Below are 20,820 nucleotides of genomic sequence, written 5' to 3' on the forward strand. Positions count from 1 at the left end.
CTTATAGTAGATGTGCACATTCAACCATGACGTCCTTGATCCACTGCTAAAAAGGATGCTTTGATCCTCTCCTCTTTTATCTAGAACTGCCTCATGTCACAAAGAGGGTACATAAAGTGCTAAAGAATGAATGACTCTATGTGTCTTTGTATTGTGTCATTCTATGTGTTATTTTAGTTTGTGTTACTTGTTAACGCTACTTCCGGGTTGAGTGAACGCTGGCGCGTTTGGCTGCCGCTGCTCACCTGTACTAAAAATATCCTGTGACTGTAAAGTGTCCTTGAGTGTTTTGAATGACGCTTATGAATAAAATGTATTATTATTATTATTATTATTATTATTATTATTATTATTATTATTTATTATATCAGATAAGAAATTGGTCTCACAATGGAGAAATTCTTAATTTAGCAGCAAAATAATAAAAGCTAGAAGTAGAGGAACAAAAATGAGATAAATAAATCCAAATTATAATATATAAATATAATCACATTAAAAATGGGTGTGGTGGGATGATTTTCATGGCTGTTTATTCAATAGCCTGACAGCAGTCATCAGTAACGAGCAATGATCCCTGTATTTACGTGCCTTCCATTTTGTTTTAATGACAGAAAAATGACCTCCAAACCATTCCATGCCATTAATGTGACAAATAACCTATAAAACATATTCAATAAAAAAAAATGTATCATCAAGAAGTACCATATTGGCCCGAAGATATGACCGTGTTTTTTTTCGCGTTAAAATAAGTGGGGGTCGTCTTATATTCGGCGCCTAGACATTATACATATTCAGGGCACCAAATTGTGGAAGATATCATTGAAGCAAATGCAGAACTTGACTCCCCAGGCTCGAGTGAACCTCTGTCATGAAGAATAAAAATAAAAATACCGGTAGCACGAAGACAAAAAATTTTAAACAGCGGTAAGAAAAAAAGAGGAAAACCTTAAAAGTGATAACAGAAAGTGGAGAAACGTAGCGACAATCTGGAGATAAGTGGCTCGAAAATCGGCCCGGTTAACCAACAGCTGAGGAGAAGTTATGATGTACGCTTCAAGATGATGTTGAGTCTTCAAACGATTGCACAGCATCTGTGAAATGTGGTGTCATAGAGTGTCATGTACAGAGATGGAGAGCTCAAAAATATCACGTAAAAATGGCCAGAGTCAGAGAATAGCTTTCCGTGGTCCTCAAAGCGGCCACTTCCAAGAATGTTTAGACTTCACTTTGATGGTTAATGCAGTTATTGAAATGTTGTTGTTTTATTACAATAGATTAGTTTAAGGTATTTGCATTCCAAAAACTGGAAGCTATTTATTTACGAATATGACTGCATTTTAGTTTACATATTTAAATGTTCAGATATTAAAATTTGAATGAGTAAAAATTACATGTTTTCTTTCAAATATATTGTTATAATCATTTATTTAACTCATTCCTCCCGGCAAATGACTACAGTCGTGTTTTTACTCCCGTATATCCCGAGTCACGCCTCCAGTCGGGCTGAAGCGATAGCAAATAATGCCGGATGCCGACTACAGGCGGGCCGTGAATAGATGTTAACCTTTTACGGACGATTGTGCTTCTAGATCGAGAAAATGGAAGGTAGCAGTTCAAGTGCCGATTGAAACTGATGCGGCACAAGTTACATGTCCATTTAAAACAGATTATTTGCAGCTTTGCCTTTAAGAGCGTCAGTGACATGCGCAACACAATGTGCTCTCCTCCATCTTCAAAGCGCCTTGTATTTTTCGTCATGGATGAAATACCACGTAAGTATATGTTGTAACTATTTTATGACCTATTCAGAAGAGGTTTACCTTGATATTGAAATGCATAAACTAACGCTAACTTGTTTATTTACCGATAAATATTAAAAATAAGGAGTGTCCCGCTAAAGCTAACGCTATTTTCATGATGATATTGTTGATCCTGACTTGGTACCTGATGCGAATAATTGTAAGTGAATGGTGCGTTTTCCACCAATAGCTATACCTCATAGCTTTGCATTCTCAATATGATTATTGAAACTGAGGTCCATATGTTTTTTTTTTCTAAAATAGTACTGTACTGTATAGTACTGTATATCTTTCCAGATCCTGATGAGAATGAAATAGATGACCATATTGATGAAGACATTTTGGCATCTGACACAGCACCATTCAAATACTTTCGGGCTGATCAACTAGGTGCTTCATACGCTATCTCCAGGAAATCACTCAAATGGTGAAAATACATGTTCTAGTTTCTAGTGGATATTTGTGCTTGCAATGAAATTATACTGATGAAACTCTCTCCAAACCATCAAGTGAAAATCAGAACAGGTCGCCTCCGAAAAAGGACTCGGTTAGAATTCAGGACAAACTTAGCTCATCAGTTGTTTGGCAATTACAGAAGGAAAAGAAAAAAAGAATGCATGAAGGCGAATGACACTGTTGCTCTCCTTCATTGGCCAGTAGAATTGGATAAAAAGAGAACATGTAAAGAGTGTGCCAAGAAGAAAATTCGTCGCGAGCCAAGAACAGGTTGTGAGCCATACAAGGTGAACATATGCATTCCATGTTTTAAACCATATTTTAAATGCATTCTAGGTTTATTTCATTCATATGTGACTTGTTGTGAATGCATTTTGTTGTAATTTGCAGGTTTTGGGGGAAAAAAATCTTCATTAACATTGCAATAATTTTCTAAAACTTCAATCAATTTCACAAAAAAAAAACTTTATCTTATTCTATTATATGTTATGAAAGTGTGCTGAAAGTTTCATAAAGATTGAACAACAAATAAAGAAGTTATAACAGTTTCTTTGAACACAAATGTTAGTTATGAATTTTCTGCTAAAGCCACTCAGGGAGCACACTACAAAGCGAGGCTGCAGGCTCAGTAGGCTGTGGAGGAAGAAATGCAAAATGCCTGCTAGGGAGGAAAGAGTTAAGATGTACTGTAATTATCCTCTGTATAAAAAAATATTCAGTGTTCAAAAAGTAGTTTTTCAAAGTTCAGTCTTTCAAAGTTCAGTCAAAGTTCAGGTGGTCGTCTTATAATCAGGACCGTCTTATATTAGGACCAATACGGTAAAACAACAACATCCATGTGAACATTTATTTCTCCAATGTGAGAGGAATAAAGGTTATCTCATTTCATTTATCCTCATAAGGGTTGTGTGGCGTGCTGGAATCTTTCTCAGCTGTCTTTGGGCAAGTGGTGGGGGACGCCCTGAACCTGTTGCCGTCGGGTGCACAGAGAACACTTAAAGTGTTCCATTCATATGTGACGCCTGTTTTTGGAATATGACAGGAAACCGGAGCAGCTGAAAACCCATGTAGGTACTCGAAGAAGATGTACAACACAGGAAGGACGGAACCAATTCAGTACTGTGGCGGGGCGGAAAACAGACTGGAATTGTTCGTAAAGGTTATTTTGAGTGAGGTGAGAGTGAAGCTGGGAGGCAACCGTTTTTCAAGCATTTTGGCGATGAATGCAAGATGGGAAATTGGACGTAAGTTATTGAAATTGTTTGAATCTGAGCCAGGATTTTTCAGGATTGGAGTAACAGCTGTGGTTTTGAGTGGGATAGGAACAATTACAGTTGATAATGAGGAGTGAATAATGGTTGAAATAAATGGGAGAAGAGAGGGTAGGCAGGACTTGATGCGGATAGTAGGGAGGGGGTCGAGCTGACAGGAGGAATTCTTGGATTTGGTGATTATGTCTGAGAATATAGAGGGATGGGGGAGTTCAAAGGAGGATAGTAGTTGGAAAGGAGTAGAAAGGCTGGGAGAGGGGGGCAGAGGAGCCGAGGTGCTGATGGGTTTTGTTGATCTTTTTGCTAAAAGTGGAATCATGTGTGCGAGCAGGTTCTCCGTCCATGAGAATTGCAACAAAATAAAAAATAACAAATGAGCAAAAAAGAAGATTCCCGTTTTCTCCCCCTGTAGGTTTGGGACACAAAAACACACACAGACAAATACACGATCAGACAAATACATACATGAAATAGTAGGACGAGAAGGGCTTTGGACTTCTTTTCTGTACACAGGCCAGAGCAACAGACAGGCCTTGTCCCCCTCCCCTTGAAAGGAAGGTTTGCTACCATAACCCAAGCTGTGTGTTGAAGCGAACTTGACCACAACAAGTCATAACTTCTCTGCCGCGCACACAAGCTTGGACTCTTTCCTTGCCAGAGAGGCGACATTCCACATCCCTCAAGTCAGCTTCCTGCCTCAGGGACTAGAGCGCCATCGGCCGAGACCAAGATCACAGTTCACGCAACCCCTTGGCCCAGATCATTGCTGGGGAGCTCATGGGAAAAGGGAAACACATTGCTTTTTGGGCAGTGTTCAAGTGGGATCAATGCGACAATTGCACAATACACAAAAAAACACCCTCTACACACACTGTATACACATGCTCTCCAGCATTATGAACAGTATTGTGATTTTTTTTTCCCAGAAGGATTATTCCAAAAAAACGAAACCAACAACTTAGTTATTCAGAAATTAAAAAGCACTGGCAAAATGTGTGCAAAAGAGATACTGTTAAGAACCTTTATGCTGTCAAATATTATCTACAAACAAAGGTTTCAGCACAAACATTCATGCGCATTGTGTATATGTAAGTACCTCGGTGCTATTTCCAATCCACCAGATAAAAGTAACTGTTCCCACATGCGTGGGCCGCAGAATTGCTGTCAGGTTCACTTCCTTATTCTTCACAGCCACAAAGGGTGCAGAGAGATGTATGGATTCCAGCTGACCTAAACAGGAACACAAATACGTTTACATAAATTGGTGTTCGTCTGCGTAAGCTCTCAGTCGTACAGGAGTGGTCCATCGATGAAAAGGTTTCTTCAGCCGTCATCTGTACTTTTTTGAAGGTGTTGGACGTTTCACTTCTTATCCAAGAAACTTCATCAGCAAACTAAAGTCTTACTGGTAGTTAAGGCCATATATATATATATATATATATATATATATCCCTACTTTCCAGACATGGCGGTGCCGGACTCTGCTATGATAGGTCCCTGCTCTCAGGTTGGGGGGAATAGATGACACCTCCTTGCAGCTGCTCCACTGATAGTTCATATCGTTCTGACTAACGACTGGCCTGATTGCCCCACTTCGACCGGTATCACCTCATCAGTATTACTAATCCTATGTTGCCTAAGCAGGCTATTGTATGAACGATCCAAATTGAACATCACCCCACAATATCGGTTTAATAAAGGATTTGGCTGTTTTATGAAAATCACTTCTTTTACTAATTTTCAAACCATCTATGTTCTTTCGCTAAGATTTTATCTTCATTGTTGTCAAATGAGTGGTTGCTAGCTTTTAGGCGCTTGCATGCTGGGTCCGAGAGGACAGTAATTTCATCTGTGCTGTATGTCATGCATATTAGCATATTTGACAATAAAGCTGACTTTGACTTTTGACTTTGATATGTATTGCCGATTGAGGCCCACTAGTATAATCCCTACGATGTTGAGAAAGTCTTTTTTGAGAATTTGTTTAGTCTCCCCAATGTACTGCTCTTTACAATTTTCATTCGGACAATGTATTGAATAAACTACATTAATTTGTTTTTCATTTGGCAGCCTATCTTTTGGATGCACTAATTTTTGCCTTAACGTGTTTATCGGTTTGAAATAAGTAGGAATTTTATGTTGCCAAAGGACTCTTTGTAATTTTTCAGAAACTCCTGCAATGTACGGTACTGCTACTCCTCTCCTTTTAGAATCTTGAGAATTATTGGTTTCATTCCCTATTCTTTCTTTCTGACATTTGTTAAATGACCACTGAGGGTACCCACAGTTTGTGAGTGCTCTCCTGATATGTTTTGACTCCTTTTCTCTACCTTCAACGCTTGTTGGTATTAGTTTAGCCCTATGCTGGAGGGTTCTGATATCTCCTAATTTGTGTTGTAAAGGGTGGTTAGAATCGAAAAGTAAGTATTGGTCAGTGTGCGTAGCCTTCCTAAAGACTTCTGTTTTTAGCGCTCTGTCCTCTTTGATAATTACTTTACAATCCAAAAAGGCTAGTTGGTTCACTTTAATGTCCTCAGTACATTTAATGTTGATGTCTACCGAGTTGAGGTGATCTGTGAAGGATTGAATTTCTTGTTTTTTAATTATGACAAAAGTATCATCCACATATCTCAACCAGTGTTGAGGTTTTGTCCCCGGGAAGGATGTGCGGGCCTGTTTCTCCATCTCTTCCATGTACAGATTAGCCACTATGGGTGAAACTTGTGAGCCCATAGCACAACCATGAATTTGTTTGTAAAATTTCTACCTAAATTGAAAATACATAGTATTAAGGCAGATTTCCAATAATCGGCAAATGTGGTCCAGTTTAAGTTTGGTTCTTTCATGCAGAGAAACGTCCGCCAGCAGTCTCGTCCTCACCACTGAGACTGCTGCTGGGGTTGGGACAAATGTAAAGAGAGAAGTCACATCGTAAGATGCCAATGTTTCCTCAGGTTCCAATATGAGGTCTTTGATCCTCTCTACAAACCCTGCGGTGTTCTCTACGTGATATTCTGTGTTACCAACCAACGGAGCTAAGATAGTTTTTAAACATTTGGCTACATTGTATGTAGAGGAGTCAATGCTACAAACAATGGGTCTGAGGGGGAACCCTTCTTTATGTATTTTTGGCAGGCCATAGATGCATCGTACTCACAAACTGTGGGTACCCTCAGTGGTCATTTAACAAATGTCAGAATGAAAGAATAGGGAATGAAACCAAAAATTCTGAAGATACAAAAAGGAGATGAGTAACAGTACCTTACATTGCAGAAGTTTCTGAAAAACTACAAAGAGTCCTTTGGCAACACAAAGTTCCTACTTATTTCAAACCGATAAACACTTAAAGGCAAAAATTAGTGCATCCAAAAGATAGGCTGCCAAATGAAAAACAAAGTAATATAGTTTATTCAATACATTGTAAGAACGAAAATTGTAAAGAGCAGTACATTGGGGAGACTTACCAAATTCTCAAAAAAAGACTATCAACATCGCAGGGATAATACTAGTGGGCCTCAATCGGCAGTACATATGCCCCTAAAAGCTAGCAACCACTCATTTGACGACAATGAGGTTAAAATATTAGCAAAATAATTTTGATGAGGTGATCCCAGTCGAAGTGGGGCAATCAGGCCAGTCATTAGTCAGACGATAGGGACAATCAGTGGAGCAGCTGCAAGGAGTAGTCCTCTGCTACCCCCAACCTGAGAGCAGGGACCTATCATCGCAGAGTCCGGCACCACCATGTCTGGACAGTAGGGATATATATATATATATATATATATATATATATATATATATATATATATAGGGCCTAAACTACCAGTAAGACTTTAGTTTGCTGACAAAGTTTCTTGTATAAGAAGCAAAACATCCGACACCTTCAAAGAAGTACAGATGACCTTTTCATCGATAAATTGGTGTTCTGAAAAACGTAACGTGTTTTAAGAATTGTGTATGCTTTCATTTATGATAATTATCATCCCGGCCTGTATATAGCACAATTTGAAATTTGAAAAACATAAGGCTGGGGCCAGATCTTGCCTGCCACATTATCTTACGTGGACCACGAAAGCAAATCGAACTAGGATTGCTAAAATATTAATTGTGATTTTGTTAAATATATTGTGAGCATCTTCATGGTACTATCCCCTTTGTTAGAGTAACTCAAAAAGTAACAACGTTGAATAAGCTATGATTCTTGACTTTAAATCATTTCAGTCAAAATGGCCCTCCAAGGAGTCACATCTATGAGTTTGACTCCCCTGATCTACAGTATGTGGCACATTGGATTCAGTTTGCAAATACTTCCAAGCCAATATTTTCACTTAATATGACAAATGTGGTCTTCCAGAAAATGCACATTTGTAAACAGAAATATATATGAAAAGTATGTATAACTCACATGTTATGTGTATGTAGAGAAACGCATTGTCTGATCCAAGGCTATTTTTTGCTGTTGCAGTCACCCGAAAGATGCCTGCATTTTTGTAGACACGTTTGATCCCATCCTTAATGGAGCTTAGATTGGAATATGTCAACGCGTGACCGTCACCAAAATCTAGCGTGATGCTTGTTTGCGCTGGGTCACCCTGTAAAGAAAACACAGGAAAGACATCTGGAGGTCTGGTCATATCCTTTTTCATATGTTGCACTTGTGTATTTAGTAGAGAATAGAGAGAATAGAAGTTATCATATTTTAAAGTTACAATCTGTTACATGCTTAGTTGGTTGAATATGTGTCACTACAATACACAATGCCTTCTTGTACACTTTGATAAGAACCAGCCCGTCAAACTGTCATCTTCAGGTAATACATCGAGTCTTGCTCAGAAATGAGTATTTGTTGATACCCAACCCCGAGCAGGGGGGGAGGGAGTACTCAGTACATTCTTGTACGAGAAGAGCTCATTCGCCAGGTTACAAATCTATCAGTTCATAGAAAGACAACCCAATACCAACTCTAGGTGTCGGTCATGAATGGCTAGGTGCCCTGCCAGCAGTAAAAGACAATCTTCCTGTGTCCGAACAAACATCTCTGACATTACTCTGACTCATCTGTGATGTGACACCTCTCCTGCGGTGAGCGCTCTCCGGCGACTGTGAAGAACCGGTTCCCCGGCGAGGCCTACAAGGTTTTGAGAGGACATCCAAAAGCCAAGCCCGCTCACCGGGTGAGACGCAAACACTATTTCAATGGACCTGGGCAAGCTTGACCAGCCAGGTCAGTCTGATAAGAGAGAAGTACAAGTCGCGTGGCTCTGAAAAAGTTAGTACGGGCCTTTTGACTTCGGAAAGCAAGAGAGAAGTACGAGCCGAGTATGGGACTTTTGTAGGCTTAGGAAAACGAGAGTATGGGCCTTTTGAGGCTTAGGAAAATGAGAGTACACAGCCTTTGCAGGTTTAGGAAAAAGTGAGGACTGACCTTTGGGGCTTCGGAAATCTGAGAGTACTGGAGGTTGATTTTGGGGACACAGGGTCTGATCATCCTTGTGTTTGTGTCTGTCTTTGTGTCTGGTTGTGTCTCTGTCCGTGTCTGTGTGGCAGGAGGACTGGGCAGAAACGCCTCTGTGTGTGCGTTTGTGAGTCTGTGAGTGAATGTTGTGAGTTTGACGGTGTCGCATGAGGCTGTTTCCATTGTGAGTGCATCTGAGTGTGGTTGGGACTACGAGAATGTGTCATAATCCATATAATACACAGTGAGATTGTAAACAGCAGACCTTCGTGTTTCCGATGCACAAAATGTCCTCACCCATCTGTTTGCTTGTCACTCTGTTCAACATTCATTGCATGCATTTGTAGAAAAAGCACACCATTGTGGATTAAAGTAAAACCAAAATGGGCATTCCCAGTCTGCCAGTATGAAACTATCTCTGATGAGTTAGAGCAAGGATACTGATGAATGAACAAATTAAAGTTTGGTTGGTTGTGAATAAAGAATACAATTGGGAATTAAAACATAATACTTCAAAATGAATACAATATAAATGTGAATAAAAGCATAATGCTTCATACTGAATCGGATGCAATTGGCTAGACGATTGTTGATGGGTTGTATTAAATTCATCCTGTCTACTTGATATCTAATTTTCAACAGATTTTTTTCTTACAGACAGTATTTATTAGGTGTTCAATTACCAGACATGTTTCGGCGTATACTTCCGCCTTCGTCAGAATGTCACGGGTGTTGTTGTGATGCACCTTTTTCAGCTGTAAAATAATCTGTTGTAAATTACATTTTTGATGGGTTTGCCTAAAATTAACTGACATACAAATGTGGGACAAGCTATTCCTACAGCTTCCGAAAACAGACAAGATTCAAAGAGGGAAAAAGTTAGAATGAAAATAATAATGACAGTCATTGTATTTTCGCACTGATAACTGCTACACTACTGTGGGATCGGACTGAGGCCTTATAAACTTGATTCAATCATCAAAATTATTGATTTAACAACAATTGTTAATATGTGGCCACCATATTCAATCTGTGAAGTACAAAGTGATGTTTGAAAAAATGCAGACTAAATCCCGCCTGTATCCTCCACCTCAGATGGTGCAAATTGGCAAATTCATTTTTGTATTTTATTTTATGTGCAGCAATCCCGAATCAAGGCCAATAAGATGACTGAGAAAATATTCCAGCGGGAGAACGACTTCTCACAAATTTGAGAAGACAAGCTAAGAACGCCTTTAATTGCACCATTCATTAGGGAATTTGCAAGAGGCTGTGCGCGTTTAACAATACAAGCTAAAGTCGAATAATTAAAAAAAAACTAACTAGGTTCCACCACGGCTGGCCCATTCTACCACAGTGCTTACTTCCTTCTAGCTCCACCTCAACATTATGGCCTGCCAGCCCCAAAGGCCGGACCATGGCAGCATGGCTGTGGGGCGGTGAGATGGGCATGTACAAAGGAAATCTTGGGTACCAAACTGCCTGTTCAATTTGTGGTGACGTAAACCAATGGAGTGGGAGGCACGAGCGACTTGCATCCATCCGTTCAGCAATCAGGCTCTGATCAACAACCTCTGAATCCTCCTCCACAAAGAACGCAAAAATGCCAAGCCGTGCCCTCTCCACAAGGACGAAACCCATCTGCTCCATGGGTGCACAACTCCCCAACTGCTGGACTCACAAAGAGATCATTCAATGAACCTGAGAGGGCTGATGCACAATTTGCTGCAGAAATGGACTGAAAGTCAAAGTGCTGAATGAGCAATCTCTATGATTGCAGCTCCTAATGACTGTTGACACAAGACTGACTGTTGCTCAAGTCAGTTGATGGCCCACCACCGAACTCTGTCTTGCAACAGTATTGGCTTTGGTGTCGTTTGATTTCCTTCAAACAACCCGACAGACCCCGTGACAATCACCGCACTTCACAATGCCTTTGACACATTTGACCAAGATTGATCCCTATTCTAATTTTCATAGGTATCGAGGGTGTGGCATGGACATAATATAACATAACATAACTATATATCGCCCTTCCCTAGGGAGAAGTTTTGAAGGGCACACATACAACTTGAACATGCTCAAAAACTGAAAAGGCTTATCTTCACTGCATCAATGCAGTTAATGTCAATAAGGCTCGCCAGGGTGTGTGGTTTACAAACTCAGAACAGTTCAGACTGTCAATAAAAGACTGAAGATGAACACATGTACAGTGAGCGTCACTCTGCCTGAGCCGTCCACTCTAATTGGATTGGATTGGATATGCCTTTATTAGTCTCACAGTGGAGAAATTTACATTTCACAGCAGCAAAGTGATGAAAGGAATGAAAGTAGAAAAACAAAATACATGAGCTGCTAATGCTGTATTGATGGAATGGGTGTGCTTCCACCACAGCCCCAGTACGGTTCCTGCATCTTGGGTGATCACCAACCAGGTTCTGTAGGTACACATGGTCACCAACTGTAAGTGGTGCGTGTTCTTCAGTGTGCAGGGTCCACTTCTCACACTCCCTTGAGTCGTGCTGGGCCAAGGCAATCTCTCGATGTCTCATGGTCTCTTGCCATGCGTTGTGAGGGCTATATTTCCCTAATGGCACAAGAATTGTGTCTCTTATTGGTCTGCCGAAGAGGACAATCACAAGTGAGATCTTAGTTTCTGCATCTGGTGAATTTCTGTAGATCAGCAAGGCCTTTTGAAACTCGTCGACCTGGAGCGATCCAGTAGGGCCTCTGTTGTCCATCAACATCCTCTTGACAGTTTTCACTGCGACTTTGGCTGTAAAATTGGCATGGGGGTTGGCGACAGAGGTTATATATATATATATATATATATATATATATATATATATATATATATATATATATATATATATATATATATATATATATATATAACTTTTTACGTCGGATGCCCTTCTTGGGATGTTCTGTATGACTTCATCAAAGTCCAACCAAAATTTCTCCTTCTCCGCCAGCGCACATCCTACTTGTGGGGCATACCCACAAACAACATTGAACATCACACCTTCAATTTCTAGCTTCAGACTCATCATTCTATCTGATACTCTTTTTACTTCTAAGACATTCCTAAGAAACTCCTCTTTTAAGATAACCCCAACTCCATTTCTCTTTCTGTCTTCACCATGATAGAACAACTTAAACCCTGACCCTAAGCTTCTAGCCTTGCTCCCTTTCCACCTGGTCCCCTGGACACACAGTATGTCTACCTTCCTTCTCTGCATCATATCAACCAGCTCTCGACCTTTACCTGTCATTGTTCCTCCATTCAAAGTTCCTACTCTTAGTTCTATACTCTTGGCGTTCCATCTCTCTCTTTTCCTCCGGGCACACCTCCCTCCTCTCCTTCTTCGACCAACAGTAGTCCATTTTCCACTATATATATATATATAAAGTCTTGTTATATCGATATCGGTTATATCGATAATACTGCTTATTACGATACTATTTCCATGAACTCAAGGAGAAAATTACATGCCCGCAGGATCGGACATATCAATAGTCCGGTTATATCGATATTTTTTCAGACTCCCGAGAATATCGATATAACGAGACTTTACTGTATATATATATATACACGAACACATTGAGCATGGTGGATAAGAACTTTTAGTGCAATACAATACAATACAATACATATTGATTTATATACATATATATTTTACGTAAACAACTTGGTTATTAATTTCAAATATATAATAACACGGTCAATATTTATTGATTGTGCATCCATTCGAAACAGAGGACTCAGGTTCTTTGTACTGATGGTTAATTCTTGAATGTGATTTCACAACACCTTCAGCACCACCGTAGAACTACAAACAAGTATAAAAATACAGCTATTTTTTACACATAAACATTTGGACTACATCAATGAAATAGAACGTATGCAATAAAATCGTACAAACCATTTTGACCGATTTATGTCCGAAATAGAAGTTTTGGTCCTTGTCCTTTGTATCTTTTCCTTGCAAAAACAGTCCAAACTGTAAAGCATGTCCATTCTCGCCGTCTTCTGAGTAAAATGAAACTTAAATAAAGAAGCGTGGAAAGTAAATCCTGTACCGGAAGTGACAACAATCCAACGGAATGTCAAGAAAAATAAAGCACAGCCTACTGCTGGTCAACTATGGGATAGCAGTCATAAACAAATGTATCAGCTGCATTTACATTGATTGTTGCAATTTACATGTCAATATGAAGAGCTCATGTAAAAAAAACAGAATAAACTGTATTTATAGAAAGAAAACAAAATAAAAACATTTCATAAATTGGCCTCTTTCACACGTTTGTTCATGTACACCCAAAATGGAGACATTTTTCCCCACATTTTGAGACAGTGCAAGTATTTCTTTTTTCATCTCCTAATGCATGCCCGAAGAACTTTGGTGATTTATTTTTACCATTATCATTATCATACAACCATAATGCACTTCATAAAAATGGGTGATATGGGTGATGTTTTTTTCTTAATATAATAATATATTTTCTTAATAATAATATCAGTCACGATTGATAGTTCGTTATTTGTTTACCTATTTAAAAAAACAAATTCAATGAACTGATTTTGAACATTTTACTTTTCAAAATTACTCCTCCTGCAGAACACCGTAAATGTTAATTTGTATTTGAATATGCCCTAAAGCATGGTCGTCAACGTTCATTCAATATTTTCGTCTTTGTGAAAGCTAAATTATTGCCACAGTCTGAGGTCAGGAGTGCTCTTGTGGTCACTATTCATAGCCACATTTTTCATATTTCACCTTATCCTAATTTATTTAAGTTCCCGCTGCTGAAAAATCCCCCCTCAGTATCATTATGCCACCACTACACTTCACTTGTCACAAGTCACTGGAGATGTAATTCCCTCAGTTCGTCGCTCTTGGATACCCGTTTTCCTGACAACTGATGAATGACTGATAACTTAAAAAGAAAAGAAATACAGAGGAAGTATTGACTGAGGTGGGTTTGCATTTGTCAGTGTAACCTTCTTTGGGTAGCTACCTTATGATGTTAATATATTAATATTAAGTTCTCTCCGTTTAGCATTTTATTCGGTCATTCCATCATTTTTCAAACCACTTCATCCTCACTAGAGTGTGGGGGGGTGCTCGAGCCTATCCCAGCGCTCTTTGGGCAGTAGGCTGGGGACACCCTATTCAATGTGATTAAAATGGTAAAGGGTGGCTGAGTAGTCGAGTAATGAGCATATCGACTCCACTGTGCAGAGGTTGTGGGTTCGAACATTGCCCCGGCCTCCCTGTGTGGAGTTTTCATGTTCTCCTCGGGCCGATATGGATTTTCACCTGGTGTCAGAGGATATCACAACAAACTGAGCAGAATCAGAATCAGAATACCTTGATTCGTCCCGCAATGGGGAAATTTGCAGTCCACAGCAGCAATTGAAAAGGGATGGGGTTGGGGTAGGGGTGAAAGGATAGAAAACAAGATATTCTAAGCATAACAAAATAAAAGGAGATCATTTACGTCGTGTCAGTGTCCAGTATTGCTTCACTCATACCAGAGTTGCTTGGACTAATTGAAATGGATACTAATCGAACAGCACAAGCCATAACTGACAGACGAGTGAGACTTTTTGGAGAAAGAGCTTTGGATAAGTGGACTGTTAAGTTCATCGCTGTGTGCACAGATGGTGCTACTGATAATGTTGGTGCGTAAAATGGCATTGTGCTGTAATTTGAGGAACTTGATGCAGTTAGAGTCTCCCAGTGCACACACACACTGGTTAACTGTGCAGAGTCAGATCATTTGCAGCGTGCCTTGCTGTGAGATATTTAATTGCTCTGTGATTAAGTTGCTGCAGTTTTATTTACAGAAAAGTGGTGCAAAAACACTGCTACACCGAATAAACTGCGTGAAGGAAATTCGATTTATTTTGTGGAACTGAGTACATTTCATAAAGTCAGTCGATCAGCATGGAAGCATGAAACACTGCTAAAAATATCAAGACTGGATTGGACAACAGGATTGGACAACCAATTTTTTAAACTGGTGGAGGACAATGCCAGAAGAAGATGCAAAGTCCGCACAGGGAGGCCACAGCCAGAAAGAAATACTTTACTTCAGTACTATTGAGGTTGACATGTTTATCACTGGCCCACGGAGCCATCAAAATGTATCTTTCACCTCGAAAAAAATAGCTATGATGCTAGAAAAAAAAAGTAAAATATTTGCTCATTTTTAAAAGTTCATGGCCCAACTGGAGGTGACACAAACGTCTTGAGCGGGGATCGAGGGATGAGTGATCTAATACAAAAGTGGATAATACGGTTGGGTAGGCAAAGGATTACTATGAACATGGACGCATAAATATGTGTCAAATGTATAACCTAGCACACTAAAAAATATGGTTTTGTTGCCATGTAGATGGCATCAAACATGAAGCATGGGAAAAAACGTCGTGGGTGACGGAGAGAAGGCGGACTCGAATGGAAGGCAGCATCGACATCCCTTTGATGGTGAAAACTTTTCAGTTTCAAATTTAAATGTATCATTTGCAATACAGGAAATCCAGGAAGTTTTCTTGGAACATCTTTATTATCATGAGAGTAGTTTCCGATCATGAAGAAGTGCACTGCATCAAAGGAAATAGGTATTACATCCATGAAGTTGAAAAATAAATGTCACTTACCTGTTCCAGAAAAATGAGGAAGGTGACATTCGTGCCCAGTTTAGCTGACAGTACACTATCACCGGTGACTAGGCGGAGACCTTTCGGGGCTTGCATGGGACATTGCATCCTCTTGGCTGTATATTCAACAATTACTCCATCTGAACAGTTGTTTGAGACCACCTTCCTGTAGCTAGTGTTGTGGGACAAAATACAATTCAACATTCAAAATTAAAGAAATGCAAATGTGGTTATGAGGCACAAGCCTAAAAATACAATTAGGCGATTCTCACAAACAAAATCTCATATACCGCGAGGAATTATTGAAAGTAGAACATGTTTTGAATGCCGTTAGTCATCATACTACAAGGTGTCGGACGTTTGTGGGTAAGTTCAGTTTGTAATCGTTGATAATAAGATTCGATTTCTGACTGTTTGTTTTTTATCTCTATGTTAAGTTTCCTAATTCGCAAATTTAGTATTTTTCTAGTATAATTTTGTTGCATGTTATCGGCTAAGTATCGGGGTTCCAGGGGTGCTTGCTTCGAGCATTTAGGAATTAACCGGCTAGGTTAGGTGCTCACCTTTACCTTTTTTAAATAATTGTATCGCCCATGTCAAATATAATTTTTAGTAGTAGATAAATGCCGATGCCGGTTCACTCTCCATCCTCATTCTTCTCGACCTGACCTCAGCTTTTGACACCATTTCCCACCCTATCCTTCTCGACAGACTTTCCACCCTAGGCATCAGCCACACCCCACTCCGCTGGTTTCACTCCTATCTCTCTGATCGCGCACAATTCATCCAAATCAACTCGTTCACCTCACGGTCCTCTCCGGTGTCCTCTGGTGTGCCTCAAGGGTCTGTCCTGGGGCCACTTCTCTTTATTATCTACCTACTTCCTCTTGGCAATATTTTCCGTAAGTTTGGCATTCACTTTCACTGCTTCGCGGATGACACCCAACTCTACCTCTCCAGCAAACCCGACGCTTCTCTTCCACCTTCATCCCTCTCATGTTGCCTCTCAGAAATTAAATCCTGGCTTTCCCATAACTTTCTCAAGCTCAACAGTGAAAAAACTGAACTTCTTCTTGTCGGTACCAAATCCACCCTCCACAAAACTAACAGTTTCTCCCTCACCATTGACAGTTCTACCGTGTCCCCCTCCCCTCAGGTCAAGAGTCTGGGTGTCATCCTCGATAGCTCACTTTCCTTTCACTCCCATATTAATAACATTACTCGGTCTGCTTATTTCCACCTCCGTAATATTAACCGTCTCCGTCCCTCGCTCACCCCTCACTCCGCTGCTATCCTTATCCACAGTCTTGTCACCTCCCGCATCGATTATTGCAACGCACTCCTCTTCGGTGTCAATCAGAAATTTATCCATAAACTCCAACTCGTCCAAAATTCTTCAGCCCGGATCATCACTAGAACCCCCTCCTTTCACCACATCACCCCTGTACTCCAGCAACTCCACTGGCTACCGGTTAAACATCGTATCGAATTCAAAATACTTCTGTTTACTTTCAAAGCCATCCATAACCTTGCTCCTCCCTATCTTTCTGACCTGCTTCAAATCTCTGTTCCCTCTCGGTCCCTCAGATCCTCATCCTCCCTTCACCTCTATGTGCCCTCTGCCCGTCTCACCACGATGGGATGCAGAGCTTTCAGCCGCTCTGCTCCCAAACTCTGGAATTCACTCCCACCCAACATCCGTAATATTGACTCCCTCCCTATTTTCAAGGCTCATCTCAAAACCCATTTGTTTAAAATTGCTTTCAATGTCTAATTCTCTCTATTTTATTATTTATCATTTTACTTATGGTTTTATTGTTATGTGCTGTGTTCTATTGTTTTTATTGTGAAGTGTCCTTGGGTGTTTTGAAAGGCGCTTGAAATAAAATGTATTATTATTATTATTATAAATTTGGTCTTGTCATGGGTCCCAGAAAATTTCATAGCCGCAAATGGCCTACCACTATTGTGAAAGGATGCAACAACCTTGATGATAACCTGACAAGGTGCCATTTTGGAGTTTAAACTTTTGTTCAAATGTAAATTTCTGGAAAAACGGGAGAGACGATTGATGTCTTGATAATGTTTTGTGTTACTACATTTTATTTTTGAGTTAATTGTTCTGAATGTGTTGTAAAAATGGAATTTGAATTTTGCACATTTTTACAACCGCCTCAAAACTCACTTGTACACTTTGGCATTTGACTCAGCATGATTGAGACTTCATGTTAGTCTTACTCCCTGGTGCTTTCTACTATCTTTGTGACTGCTTTTTTGCATGTGCACGCTAGTTGTCTATGCACAGCACAGATATCCTGCCGCTCGTTCCTACCGACTGCTGTCAGGCTGAACTCATACTGTACATTGTAAATAGCCCAACCACCTTACGTAAAATAAATACAGCTGCATATATGCTTCTATCTAGAGCATATTGGATTGGATTGGATTTGCCTTCATTAGTCTTGCAGTGGAGAAATTTACATTTCACAGCAGCAAAGTTATGAAAGAAACGAAAGTAGAAAAGCAAAACACAGGAGCTGCTGGAAAGGCAGCCACTCTCGCGGCGCCGTCTTGAAGTCAAAAGAACAAAAAAAAAACTAAATAACAAATAACATGACAACACAAAGATACAGAGAGACATTCATTCTTAAGCACTTTCTGTACCGTCTTTGTTACATAAAGCAGTTCCAGATGAAAGAGGAGAGCATCAAAGCGTCTCTTCACCAGTGGATCAGGGACATCATGGTGGAATGTGCACGTCGACTACAAGCTAAATGTTGAAAGCAAAAACGCAGCTGTAGCATCCATTGACGAAAAGAGATCGTCTCACATCTCCTGTCCCCCATAAATCAGCTTCAATTCCATCCCGCGACAGTTCCATATACGCATCGGCGCTCTGTGCTGATGCTGCTTTCTTCTTATCGCGGGTTCCTCAAGCCATGCATCCATCCAACCGCAGACTGTCCAACAGCACCGACCTTCCGCTGAACAAAGCGGGGCTGTGAAGATGCTGCCCATTACAGGCGCAAAAAACGCACAATGGCCCCTTTGGTGTCCAGCGAAGCCAGTCGAATGGCACCGACATTCCTCCCATTCAAAAACAGTACTGGCATATTCATGCTGCCGAAAAGGCGCAACCGCTCAGCACAGTCTCCTCCTTGATGAATGTCGTGGTCAAAAATGCTGAAAAACAATCCGTATCCGTTCCACACGACGCACAACAACACAAGTGACAAAAGATAACACAAAAACAAGACAAAAACAAAAAAAAAAAAGCAAGGCTCATCAGAGCACTTGCTGATGGCTGGCTACTCGGGCGCCATCTTGGGCTCCTTTTTATATATTTTATACTTTAGTACTACATACAGTTCTTTTTTTCTGAAACATTTTTGTCCAGTGGTATAGTTCAGTCTTCTGGCACATTCTTGTACACGCAATACTTTGTTTTCTTTTTGACACTACGTACAAATGTTCTTTTTCATTTTTGTGTAGAGGGGCGGTAGTCGAGTGGTGAGCACGCAGAGGTCGCCGGTTCGCGTCCCGGTCCGGCCTCCCTGTTTGGAGTTTGCATGTTCTCCCCGGACCCGCGTGGGTTTTCTCCGGGTCCTCCGGTTTCCTCCCACACTCCAAAAACATGCATGGGAGACAGATTGACCACTCCAAATTGTCCCTAGGTGTGAGTGTGGGAGTGACTGTTGTATGTCTTTGTGTGCCCTGCGATTGGCTGGCAACCAATTCAGGGTGTCCCCCGCCTTGTGCCCGAAGACAGCTGAGATAGGCTCCAGCAACCCCCGCGACCCTAATGAGCAATAAGCGGTACGGAAAATGAGATGAGATGTTTGTGTAGTTGTACACTTTAGTCTTATGAATCATTTTTGTGCCTGCAATACTTTGTTTTTCTTTTTCGAACCACCCCCGCCCTTTTTTTTTTCAATTTTGCTGCTTTACCTCCACTTTTTTAACAAGCTCACATACATAATTTTGCGATTATCACGTACAGTATATTATTTGTCGTCAAATGGTGAGTATAGTTTTTTGCTTTTTTGAATGTTGCTGCACCGATGACCAGTTTGTGTTTAGGAGCCTTTTACTGAGTGAATTGCTTGTTTTGTAGCCACAAAGGGACATAAGTCTTCTTGTGCCAAGCCCGGATAAATACAGAGGGTTGTGTCAGGAAGGGCATCCGACGTAAAAGCTTGGCCAAAACAAACATGCGAATCAAACCTCTGAAGATGGACACTGATTCGCTGACCCCTTGAAGGGAAAAGCCGAAAGAAAAAGAAGAAGACATTGGAAATTTTGCCATTGCGGGACCATTAAAGCCTTTTTTATCTTGTCTTAAAACAGCTAACAAAATCAAGTCATACAGAGCTTTTGTCAATTCTCAATTGAATTGACAAAAAAGGGGTTCCAAATGCTGCCAGCTTTGAGCTGGTAAGTACACAGTGGACTTCCTAAATCTTGCCTTATGAATATCATTGTGATGCTGCCATGATAATCGGTGAGCTTTTTCCTGACCAGCTGGCGCTCATGGATGAAGTGAATGGCATGATGGAACTGAAATAATATGCTTTTTACACGTTTGAAATGACATCAAAATATTCACATGCTCCCAAAAGCAACTTAAACTATGATAAATCTCTAATGCTCCCAGAAACACCATCCAGCCAAATCTACAGGCGCACAAGCTACAGCATACCGGAGTTGACCACCACCTCACATTTTGGATTACAGATTAACTCACAAACAGGCCACAGTACATGAGAGTAAAGAACTGTGAGTCAGACAGGCTTCTCTGCAGCACCGGAGCGCCGCAGGGGACAGTCCTGGCTCCATTCCTCTTCACCCTCTACATCTCGGACTTCAACTACAACACCCCAACCTGCCACCTTCAGAAGTTCTCTGACGACTCAGCTGTTGTTGGCTTCATTACAGAGGGAAATGATCGGGAGTACAGGGGATTGACAAAGGACTTTGTGGACTGGGGCCAGCAGAATCACCTCCAGATCAACACAGGGAAAACCAAGGTGGTGGACTTCTGCAGGAAACAATCCTCACCTGCACCATTGAACATCCAGGGTTCGGACATTGAGAGGGTGACCTCCTACAAGTACCTGGGTGTTATTCTCAACAATAAACTGGACGGGACTACAAACACGGACGCCCTAA

The 20,820-nt window shown here is 40.6% G+C and overlaps 1 protein-coding gene across 10 annotated transcripts in view; it reads right to left on the minus strand.

Annotated features, from left to right (window-relative positions):
- The window catches only part of LOC148892033 (VPS10 domain-containing receptor SorCS1-like), a 147,493-nt gene that overhangs the window by 32,271 nt on the left and 94,402 nt on the right, over positions 1–20,820 (minus strand). For all 10 annotated transcript variants that reach the window (XR_016116132.1, XR_016116131.1, XM_089005432.1 and 7 more), the window contains exons 18-20: positions 15,652–15,823; positions 7,932–8,118; positions 4,623–4,756 (exon numbers count right to left, since the gene is read on the minus strand). Coding sequence is in view for 8 of the 10 variants with exons in the window: in XM_089005432.1 (XP_088861558.1) it covers positions 4,623–4,756; positions 7,932–8,118; positions 15,652–15,823 (493 nt within the window). In the remaining 2 variants the exon portion in view is untranslated. The remainder of the gene's footprint in view (positions 1–4,622; positions 4,757–7,931; positions 8,119–15,651; positions 15,824–20,820) is intronic.

The sequence above is a fragment of the Hippocampus bargibanti genome, linkage group LG10 (assembly GCF_051943395.1).
Source record: "Hippocampus bargibanti isolate YZ-2025 linkage group LG10, ASM5194339v1, whole genome shotgun sequence".
NCBI lineage: Eukaryota > Metazoa > Chordata > Actinopteri > Syngnathiformes > Syngnathidae > Hippocampus > Hippocampus bargibanti.